The 12337-nt window shown below is 34.9% G+C and overlaps 1 protein-coding gene across 3 annotated transcripts; it reads right to left on the bottom strand.

Annotated features, from left to right (window-relative positions):
* Nucleotides 1–2035: 2035 nt before the first annotated feature.
* On the bottom strand, nt 2036–11758 carry LOC107863669. Of its 3 annotated transcripts, none has more exons than XR_001672399.2 (4): nt 11386–11758; nt 6052–6109; nt 5822–5872; nt 2036–2326 (listed from the first exon to the last, which is right to left on the bottom strand). XR_001672399.2 is itself a non-coding variant. In XM_016709707.2 (3 exons), exons 1-3 carry the CDS (start codon nt 11498–11500, stop codon nt 2185–2187), a joined length of 315 nt encoding a protein of 104 aa, XP_016565193.1. In that variant the 5' UTR covers nt 11501–11693; the 3' UTR covers nt 2036–2184. The 3 variants fall into 3 exon arrangements, 1 of the variants encoding a protein (XP_016565193.1); XR_001672400.2 differs by lacking the exon at nt 2036–2326 and adding an exon at nt 2351–5286 and having other exon boundaries at nt 11386–11698; XM_016709707.2 differs by lacking the exon at nt 5822–5872 and having other exon boundaries at nt 11386–11693.
* Between the last annotated feature and the right edge of the window lie 579 nt (nt 11759–12337).

Here is a 12337-nt window from a genome sequence, read left to right as displayed (position 1 = left end):
ATGTAGAAAAAGTCACAACACAAGATTGGTACAGACGATCCAACACTAAAGAGTCTCGTACGGAGGTAGATACATGGATAGGCATGTCAAGAGGATTACAAGAAAATTTAAAAACCAAAGAAAAATATGCAGACATATTGAAGAGTGTCAACCCCGTATCAAATAACATAGATGCAGATCTAAACAAATAGGGATTATACTTGTGATGATAGCATTAGAGGTCTCTGCCACTAGCCTAGTAGGCATAGCATACCATTGACCATATTTACCACCTGGCTGGGTAGTCCCTCGACCACCACCACGGGTACAAATACCTATACCTATCGCACCATTAGTAGATCCTCTATCTTTCATGGTTGATATAGGTGTAGCACTAAATACATAAAATGGACAGTCCTTGGCCAAATAGCCAATCTCATCGCACATATAGCAAACCCTACAACCCAACTTAATGAAATAAGGTATTACTAAACTAAGACAACCACCCAAAGCTTCCAAACCAAAAGACCCACTACCTGAACACATAAGGATATCTTCACCGATTTATCATAATACTTGTGGAAGCCTGTAGAATCTCCACATCGAGAAGTGGACCTCTAAACTTAAGAAGATGACACACCTTCTTGGTGCCTCCATGAGATGCTCAAAGAATAGCCTCAGTCATCTTTGCATGATCCATACTATGCTAAAATAATACCCCATAAACTACTATTTAAGTTATTATAAGTTAAGAGAAATATCTAAACCCTTCATAAACTTTAAAATCTTCTCAGACTTGGTGGCAATACTAGCATAAAAATCTATAGAAAAGGCATAGAATCATGCCTCATACTCCACAAGCAATCAAACTCATCTCTTATTTTATCCCTTAAATTGAAAGACATCAATCTATCCAAAAATGCCTTTGTAAACTGATCCCAAGTTATCTCTAGCAAACTAAGAGGTCGGCGACCAATAAGTAACCACCACTAATCTCAGGCTGCATCTCTCAACTGGTAAGTAGTATAAGTGACCCATGCGACTCAAAAAAACAAAGGTTATGCAGCTTCTTATGACAATTCATCAATAACTTATTGGCATCCTCACCTACAATATCACTGAATCTATGAGGACCCAAATGAGTGAATCTTTCAAACCTCTTTTGATCATAAAAAAGCATAAATGCTCTTGCAATAATAAGAAACATAGTAAATCTGGCTGGATGAGAACCCATCTAAGGAGGTATCATAGAAGAAGGTTAAACTCTAGATCTCTAAATACCATACTCAGGTACATACACTCAAGGAGGAACTGCACTTAAGGTCTGTGAAGTATCATAAGTAGATGTTGGTACAACAAGAGGATCCATACTCAAAACTGGAGGAACATTATAAGCAGTCTCTGGCATAAACGGAGGTACAGTACACAAATTTGGAGAAATACGAGGTGTACTAGTAGGAAAACCCTCTAAATAGGTTAATAATCAAATCAACAATCCCTCTAAGATAGGGGCAAAAGAACTCTATAGGATGAAGTAGGATGCATAACTCAGACATGCTCAACTTGAGGCTCATAGGAGAGTCCCGTAGATCTATCTTTGGATGGGATAGATCCTCATTCTTGTCCTCCACGTCAAGACTGACCATGAATCATAACTCACTCTCTAGACTAACTTTCTTATTAAATAATAAATCTCTAGCCTTACTAGATCTAGTCCTCACCGTTTGTGTAGGAAAGAGTGATACATGACTTAGAACACAAGGTATGAAAGATCCGTACGATATAGAATAAAATAAGGGAAGTTTCTTAAAGACATATTATAGCCTCTCAAAGATAGATACAAATATCTATATACTAATTTTCTAGACTCTATTAAACACCCTGTTCTTACACTGTTGAAACCAATGATCCTGGCTTCTTCGATACCAATTTGTCACGACCCAAAAACTAAGGTTCATGATCGCACTTTTTGTGGTAAGCCTTGAAAAGTAAGCCTATCACCCAAACTATTATAAAATTATGAATCAATACCAAAATCAAGGAAAAACTCCTAGAATGGATTTAAACTACAAATATATATATAGTAAAAATGGAGATACATAGTCAAGATACCATATAATCCCCAAAAACCTAGTGTTACATTATAAGAACTACTAAATACATCTCGAATGCCAAATATACAATAATATTCCAAAAGGATAAAATCTATATTTGAATCTTAAATAAGACATGAAATAAATAGGAAGAGGTAGTAGGCCAACTCTTAAAGCATAGGACGTCCACTACCTCGAATATACTCCAAATACTGCTTGAATCAATTATATGTGTAGCATACTCATACCTAGATCTGCATTAAAAAGGCATAGTAGGGATGAGTACGGTCCACTTGTACTTAGTAGGTATCATAGGTCGACTGAGTAAAGTAAGAAATGAAGCATATAAACACAAACTATGGGCACATCACCTGCAATTAGAAAATGTCCCAAATGGTAGCCTATATTGTCTCTACTAATAGTTCAACTATATACACATAGAATAATTATAGGCAGGGAAAAGAAGAACAAATAGACACAAACACCAAATACAAGTATAAGGATAGGACAAATTAAGAAATATCAAGCCAAGAATAGAAACACAATCACAGAATAAGCACAATATATGAAATGCAATACAAATATAATTATGATGATGATGTGATGCACAAGATCGTTGCACAACCTCCATACGTACCTACCAAGCTATGCTCTGAGGAAGGACCCATGGTGGGTTCATCAACCTATATATAGCCAATATCCATAACTTATCTCTAGCATATACATTGGTAGAGGATTTTTAACGATGTCATATTTTTTGTCAGAAAAAGCCAGTGTTTACAGTATTTCCACGGTGGTCCAATGTTACCTGAATGAGTCTGATATGAGGATGTAATGCTCATAACCAACCAAAATGAGAATATCCAATATCCAACCAATATACTAACAATATGAGCCAAATATCCACGTATATTAACCAATTATCCAAGATCCGAAATAATCCAAAAACCATCGAATGAAACATGCAAGAAAAGTCATTGACATTATATAAATCCTAAAATCTAGGTTGTTAACCACAAAAGAGAGTACAATATAACATACATATATCAACACTAGGCCAACAACATAAAAATCTCACACGATCACACATAACAAATAATGTCTCAAAACCATAAAATATTATCCACGTAGGCCCCCACACAGGCACATAAATCATCTAAACACATTTTTCGTGATACAAACTCATACCCATATAATGCTTTTACATTATTATTAACTACTCAACCCTGTCTGAAGAAAGTTAAGCCATCACCTGTATCGGATACCAAAACCGATCCTACAACCCCTAAATTTGGAGCTTTCCCCTTATGAATGAATTTGAAATCATCTAAAAGATACAAATACAAAATCTACCTATAAAATAAAGCCAAAGATACCCATATTGCCCACTTTTAAATTAGGGTCAAAATGGTTTATAAAAAAAGAAGCACAAAATAAAACATATCACTTTTTATTTTCTTGAAGTTTTTCTCTCTCTACAAAATTTTTTCCCTTCTCTCTAGAAATTTTCAGTTACTATTTCTGCCAGAATAGCTTCATAGCCATCGATGGAGCTTCACCGGCCACTGGAACAGTCTAAAAAAGTTCACATAGATGTTGCACATAAACCCCAAATTGATTATTCCACAATCTCATCTCTCAATGTTCAGAAATTAAAAAAACTTAAAGAGGTCTCGAGTGCGATTTCTGATGAACAATGGGAATCAATTAGAAAAATTCTTTCACATGATAATTTGGAAGATAATGAAGCAATTCCAAGTGCTAGAATTACTAATATAGATCATACGGCTCCTAGGATTAAAATTCCAGTTAAAATTCTCGGGTGGCTATTGCAAAATTCGATCAAGCCAATTTAGAGATAGTTTCGCCCAAGTCGCCAAAGTTTTTTATGCAAAATCGTGACACTTCTGGGAAAAGAGATGCAGATGCAATGATAGAGATGGCTAGAGGAGATCAAAGTGCCTCTAATAGCTAAAAATTAGAGCCAACAGTACCGATTAAGACTGCCAAAAAATTGCACAACTTTGGCGACCAAATTTTATTTGACAAAATTGAGTAAATTCAATATCAAATTATTGATGGGGAGGTAAGGAACAATTTTAACTCAAAAGCCCCAATTTGTGGTGTTCATAACAGTTCCAATTTAGAATTTTGGGCTTCAAGCCCTAATTTTTCAAATTTTAAAGCAAATGTAAAATTAACAGAGAAAATTCATAAATCATGATAAGAAAAGCTGCAATTGGGTATTTCGAGTGAAGATATGCTGAAAGCCCCTTCTCAAATTGATCCTACATCAATAAATTATAATTTTGACACCTCTGTACCACCTATTTTGGCTGAAAATGGTGATACGGCGATCGCAAATCCAATTGGTCAAGGAAAATCAACTATAAATGATATGGAGATGGTGATTTCTAAAAAAGCCCCATCAAATTATCACAAAGGATCAACCAAGCTAAATTCTACGATTTTGGAAAATGATGCTACTGTTTATGATTTGCAAAATGAAGATTCTGAACTTTCAGACCATGATAATTCTGATAATGGTGCTATTAGCTCTAGTTTGAAAGATTGTTCTGGTGAGTCTATCAATTCCATCAATTCCAATTTTTCTACTGATTCGAACAATGTTACTATGGTTAAACATGATGACCTCAAAGAAAAAAACATGCTGATGTTGCTGAATTCCACGACCAAAATTGTTTTAGTTTGGTGAATTCTAAAGATACTACATCTGGTAAGGTTGCAGCTATTAAGATGAGTAATCAAATTCATAATATTGCTAAAGGTGGTAAGGACAAGAATATGCAGAAAAATTTTGAAAATGTTCAAAAAATTGCTTCTAAACCATATGTTCCTAACAGTAAACCTATGGAAGTTTCCAACAATTTTGCTAAGTCTACTCATATGAATCATAAAGTGAATGAGCTCACAGTAGCAAATGAGGTCGATATTGGAAATGTTGACAGAAATAGTCCTAAAGTTGATCAATCTGGTAAGCTTGAGGAGAAGGAGGTGCATCGAAAGGCTGATGATAGAAACCAACCTCCGACTAATATATGGAGCAATAAAATTTTGGGTCCTAATGCCCCAGTTGTTTCTCATGCATTGGTGACAAAGTTGAGGGCTCAAGAAGCCATGAAAGTGATGATTATTGATATCACTCCTCTCGAAATTATGACCAAAAAGAGGCTGCTAGCTGTGGTGTTTAAACCTGAGGATTTTACCAACAAGTTAGAAGAAAGGTACAAATACACATTGATTGGTAAGTTTTCTAACACTATACCTAAAATAGAGATTATTCGAAAATATTTTATTTTGCAGACAAAGCTTAGGTGCGGTGTAAGGTTGTCTTATTTTAATGCTAGGCATCTTTACATTGATATGGACAATGAGTACAATCATTCTATTGTGTGGTCGAAAGAAAAAAGTATATTCAAGGACAAATGGTGAGACTACAATTATGGACACCTACCTTTGTACCTAAAGTTGAAACACCTTTGGTACCTATTTGGGCTGTCCTGCCAGAATTGCCATGGCATTGTTATTGCATGGAAGTTATCGCTCCCTTATTATCTCTGATTTGTAAAGCATTATTTTTGGATCTAGTAACTTATACGAAGATGAGAGGTAGTATGGCTAAGGTTAAACTTCAGGTGGATCTTACAAAACATAGACCTTCTTATGTCTGGCTTAGGTATGGTAAAAATGGTAAGGTAGATGGTCGAATATTTAGTATGAAGATGTACCTGATTATTGTTCATATTGTATATACCAAGGTCACACTCCTATGATATGTCCTGTGAAAAAAAGAGATAATGAAACAAAAAGGAAAAAATAGTTGGAAGAGGCAGAAAAACAATATTCTGATCAGATGCATGGTAACACTGGAAACAAAAATAATGAACAAGTGCAAAATCAGCAGTTTTATAGCATGCAACCAGGATTACATTAGAAATAGGAAGATGGAAGTACTCACCTGCAAAATGATGGTAACAACAAAAATAGACAAATAATTGAAGCTGAAAATTCATCACCTGCAAGTTCAAAAGAAAGTGATCAGCTTTAGGAACATAATGAAGTTCAAGCTCTAAATCAGTGGCAAGTTCAAAAGAGAAGACATAGGAAAAATACCCAAGCAAATCAGAAATAGAAACAACAACAAAATCATGTGAATAGGGGCAATAAACAACAGGTATTCAGTCCGGGATCACCTCAAAATGATGAAGCAAATCAACAAAGCCACCAACAACATCCAACAGGTATGCATTCTCACTTTAATTTAAAGTTTAATAGCAAAGATACCAAAGAATGTGATACTGATTTTGGAGTCCAGAATCAACAACCACGACCCCATGATATTACTATTACTCATGATAATCCCATCCCTAAAAGTCCTAAAAGTAAAAGCAGCAATCAGGAAAGTAGAAAACAAAAAAATGTGGCTGAAAAAAGTGCAGAAAAAACTAGAGATAAAGCTAAGGATCAAAGTGTTGAGGAGGCTAGAACCAAAAATACTTCAAGTGCGACATATGTCCTTAAAGGACCTTAGTAATTAACTTAATACTCTATGAATCCCATCCCAATAATTTTACTGCTTTTGCTAGGACTGCTGTTGAAGTTAATGGGGGTGAGGATGGAGGTTAGGAGAAGACAACTAATTTGCAGAATGGGGTGTCCAACGGTAGGGGGTTAAACTCCAATACTCTTGCTACCACTATGAAGAAACAACAAGGTACTAAATTAAATGTCACTTCAAAGGTAGTAACTGGTTTGATTGATAAAGGTTTAGATACAATAATGAATGTTCAGCATTCAGAACTTGTTCAAACAGATAATTTGGGTCAAAAAAAGTTTGTGTTGGTGCTACAACAAGCTAGTCTTGACATTCCGCCTATATCGTATGAAAGTCCAGCCAGAGATTGAACTCTCAATTCAGTTCCTGTACTATCCATGGAAATTGAAGATGATTATAGAGTATACATTCTGAAGATAAGTCTAAATAGGATACTAAATATATTGGGGATGAGGAAGACGATGATGAAACTAGTGAACATTTTATCAAAGCTTCCGAATCTGCTATAGATGCTGATTTTTTATAAAGAGGTTCAACAAGCTACTGACAATCAAGGCCTTTCTCCAAGAAGTCATAAAAAGAAAGTCCCAACTACCAAACAAGCTACTACTACTACTACTGTTAGTAAGTCGGTCAATCAAGCCAGAAGACTTACTAGATCTCAAAGCCAAAGTTTACAATAATAAGTGCTATTATTTGGAATGCTAGAAGTATTCATACCAAAGGTGCTCTGGAAAGAATTCAAAATCTCTCTAAAGTTCATAAGTTGTCTATAATTGCAATTCTTGAGCCTTTTACAGACAACTTCCAGCTCAATATTTGTAAAATACATCTTAAGATGAATGAAGCAACTTGTAATCCCAATGGAAAAATTTCGATCTTTTGGACTCAAGATGTTAGTTGTAGAGTCTTGGAATCTAATAACCAACAGATTATATGTGAAATCAAACATGTGGAACATCTTTTTACTTTTATTATGACATTCATGTATGCCAAATGTAGAGATTATTTAAGAAGACCTTTATGGGACAAGTTACTGCATTTTGCTAGTATCGATCTTACTTGGCATACAATGGGTGATTTTAATGTGATTACTGCTCCAAATGAGAAGCTAGGGGGCATACCTTATAACATAAACAAAAGTTTGATGTTATTAGGATTATAGAGGCATATGGTCTTCTGGATATTGGTTTTCATGGACAAAAGTAAATTTGTGTAATTAAAGATCTCTCAATGATAAAATTTGGAGAAGACTTGACCGAGCTATTATTAATGATAAGTGGTTAGAGTGCATGCTGTTCTTTTTTAAAACTCATCTACCTTCTGTGGGGTCTGATCACACACCCTTACTTCTTGAAATGAAAGTCAGACAAGAGAACATCACTAGATACTTCAAATTCTTAAATTGTTGGATTAAAAATAATTCATTTCCTGAGACTGTTAGAAACTGTTAGAGTAGAGAATGTGATGGAAATCCTATGTGGAGATTCCATATGAAAATGAAGAGACTTTATTCAACTTTTAGAACTTGGTCTAAAGCTGAATATGGTGATATTTTTGCCACGTTAAAGAGAATGAAGAAAGGATCAGAATTGCTGAAAAGGAACTAATTATCAACAACACTGAAGAAAATAGAGCCACTTTACATGGATTGAATGCTACTTATATCAGATACGTGAAGCTTGAAGAGTTAATTCTAAAGCGAAAAACTCAACTTCAGTTGTTCAAAGAAGGGGATGCAAAATCTAGATACTTTCATGCTCTTATATGAGGTAGAAAGAGGAGATTATTTATTCATAAAATTTGTAATGATCAATGTGAGTTTCTGGAAGGAGATGAAGTTATAGCCAATGCAGCATGCGAACATTTCTAGAAAATTTTTACAGGGGAAGAGAAAGTGATTAATAAAGATGCCCTCAATTGTATACCTAGAATGGTTACTAAAGAACAAAACCTGATTTTGCAAGCTATCCCTACTATGGAGGAACTCAAGAACCTAGTTTTCTCTATGCGTCCTAATTCAATAAAAGGGACAGACGGTATGAGTGGAAATTTTTTTTAAGTTTGTTGGGATATCATTTGCACCGACCTTCTTGATGTGGTCCAATATTTTTGTTGTGGTCATAATATGCCAAAATATTTTTCTCATGCTTGTTTGGTTCTACTCCCAAAAGTGGATCATCCTAATAAGCTATCTGAATTTAGACCCATCAGTCTTAGCAACTTTACAAACAAGATTATTTCTAAGATTATTTGAATAAGACTTGCTCCCATTCTTCCTCATCTCATTCAGACAACCATCAGAGTTTGTAAATGGGAAAAGTATTACAGAAAACATCATGTTAGCTTAAGAGATTATTCACAACATCAAGAAACCTAATGAGGGAGATAGTGTTATTATTAAGCTTGATATGGCTAAGTCCTTCAACAGAGTTTCCTGGTCTTTTATTTGTCTAGTTCTGAGGAGAATGGGATTCGGTGAAGTGATTATTGACATGATTTGGCAAATTATGGCCAACAACTGGTATTTGGTGATTGTTAATGGGTTAAGATATGGGTTTTTAATTCTACTAGAGGGCTCAAATAAGGGGATCCACTTTCCTCGTCTCTATTTATTTAGGAGATAAAGTGTTGTCTAGAATGATCAACAATCTGCATAATCATTATCTATATCATGGTTTTCACATGGAAAAGAAGGGATCTCAAATTAATCATTCTAGTTTTGCGGATGACGTGATCATTTTTATTTTGTTAAAGATACTACCTTGCAGCTCATCATAGGGTTTTTAAATGATTATAAAAAGGTATCATAGCATCTTATCAACAAAGATAAAAGCCATTTTATGGTTCCTAACAAGATGCCTCAAGCTACCATTGATTCGATCAAGGTGATCATCGGATTTTCTCAGAAGGATAGTCCCATTATCTATATGGGATGCCCTCTTTATATAGGTGGTCAGAGGGTTATTTGTTTCTCTATAATGGTGACTAAAGTTTTTGCTAAAATCAGAGGTTAGAAAGCTAGAATTCTGAGTTTTGGAAAAAAAGCTACATTGATTAAGTTTGTTCTGCAGTCCTTCCTATTCATATACTTTCCGCCATCTCTCCTAATAAGACAACTCTCAAATAGATCAAAGCTCTCACAACTAATTTCTTTTGGGGTTGGGATAAAGAGAATAAAAAATACCATTAGGCATATTGGGAAACTCTTAGTTATCTATATGATGAAGGAGGTATTGGTGTGAGATTATTATCCGATGTGTGCCTCTTATTGCAATATAAATAGTGGTGGATTTTTAGAACTAGGAACACTCTTTGGGGTCACTTTTTAAGGGTAAAATATTGTCAAAGAGCTAACCCAGTTATCAAAATATGGGATACAGGTCAGTATTTGGTTTGGAAACACATTATAAGAAACAAGATTGATGTTGAGACTCATATCAAATGAATTATTCTCTCGGGAACATGTTGTTTTTGGTAGGATGATTGGTTAGGAGTTGGTCTACTAGCTGATCACAGAATCACTGATACAAGACCTAACAATATTAAAATTTTTGAATTTTTAATTGATGGAAACTGGAATGAAGACATGGTGGGACAGATTGCTCTTCCTTTCCTGGTTCCCAGGATTCTTAACACTCATTTTCAGTTTCAAGAAGGGATTTTGGATCAACCTATATAGAAACCAAATGCTAGTGGAGACTTTACTTGTTCTTCTGCTTGGGATCTGGTAAGGCAAAAAAAGAACAAAGCTATGTCTGATTCTTTTACTTGGCATAAACATATCCCTTTCAAAATTTCTTTTCTTCTTTGGAGAGCTCTTAGAGATAAGCTTCCTACTAATGAAAAGATTACTTCTTTTGGTTCGGAACCTGCAAACTATTCTTCTTGTTAAATACTAGGACTTGATACGATCGATCATATTTTTATGTTCGGGAATTTTGCTAAACATATCTGGAAGAGATTTTTCAATTCTGTGAGCATTCAGCATAGCTCTATCTCTTTGAAAAACTTTCTGATGAGAGGTGATTTTTTTAGTATAAGAATGAGGTCCACAAGCTTATTATGTAGGCTAAACCCATATTTATTTTTGGAATCTATGGAAGAATAGATGTGCTAAGAAGTATGGTAACAAGTAGTTCAACACTTTGAGAGCTATGTTTTCCATCTCCAAGGATATAACTCATCTTCTTATTACTATTTTTCCTTAAATCAAATGGCCGGTTAGATGAACAGATTTGATTTCCATGGTTGAAAATTGCAAGCATGAGATAAAGTTAACTAAAGTTTGTTGGAATAAATCCCCAACAACTTGGGTTAATCTTAATACATATGGAAACGCTCTAGAGAATCCAAGTAACGTAGGTGTAGGTGGGGTTCTTAGAGATTATAGAGGCAATTTCATCTATGCCCTTGCCAGTCCTTTGGGGATTGGAACAAATAATCAAGCAGAAGTTCAAGCAGCAATTTGTAGACTTACTTGGTGCATTCATAATAGGTACATTAGGGTTATTCTTAAAGTAGATTCTGAACTTCTTACCAAATGGCTAGTGCATAACACCAAACCTCCGTGTAATGTCCAAGAAGACATTTCTCTTCTTCAGAACATATGCAATATTTTAGAGAGTTTTCTTGTAGAGATGTCTACAGGGAAGCTAATTATGTTGCAGATGTATTATCTAAGCATAGTCACAATCTTGATAATATTTATTAGTTTTTTTTATCATTATCACTTACCGGAAGAAGTAAGAGGATATTCAAGATGGATAAGCTTGGAATGCCACAGTTCAGAAGAAGAAAGTTGAAGCAAATTAAGAAACCACCCTAGATGGAGTTGAATCTTCTGGTACATGTTTGCTTCGTTAATGTCATCTCAGCTTCTTCATCTATGCTATTCGTGTTAGATATAGCTTTTATGAAGTATTTTAGTGTTTATTTTTATTTTCTTCGTACTTTGTAAGGGGAGAGTCTCCCTTATTTACAATTTCCTAGATTTTATTATACTGAGAAGAGTCCTCTCTTTTAGGTGATTAGATCTAGGTTTCATTTTTTGTATCGGGGATAAATCGATCAGCCTTAGTAGGCTAGTTGACTTTGAACCATCATAGGATCGGAGGTAAGGTCTATGTACCCCTCCTTGTACTTTTGTTTATTTTATTTATGATAAGGCTCGGGGTGTGTGGCTCAACCAATGATCGCTACCGGAGGTAAAAGCCCCGAGTAAGGTCCGTTCTCCTAAAAAAAGAAGTGCAAAACTGGAATTTTGTCCAAAAACATTCTTCCTAAGATTAAAGGAAATCGTAGGAGAAAGCCTAAGTGAAATTCAGCTTTGAATCAAAGAAATCATAATTTGGGCCTCCCAGGCCAAAATCCTCAAATTTCACCTTTAAATATGAGTTTAAACAAGATTTAAATGATAAAGTTGAAGAAAAGTAATTGTAATAGAGATTTGGATCTTACCTAAGCTTAAAAATGGAAGAAAATACTAAAAAAATCAAACCCCAAGTTTTAAGTCTCAAAAATGGTGTAAAAATTTTGAAAAAGGGAAAGTAAACTACCTAGGCATCGACTAAGCAACTACCAGGTCACTTAGGCAGCTATCCTAAGTGACCAGGCATCGCTTAAGAGAAACATGCCTTATCGCATATGAGGCATGGCTATTGCTTAAGCAAAAAACGTCTGCATACCA

This window comes from Capsicum annuum, chromosome 3, assembly GCF_002878395.1.
Source record: "Capsicum annuum cultivar UCD-10X-F1 chromosome 3, UCD10Xv1.1, whole genome shotgun sequence".
Lineage (NCBI taxonomy): Eukaryota > Viridiplantae > Streptophyta > Magnoliopsida > Solanales > Solanaceae > Capsicum > Capsicum annuum.
This window is presented reverse-complemented; position numbering and strand designations above follow the sequence as displayed.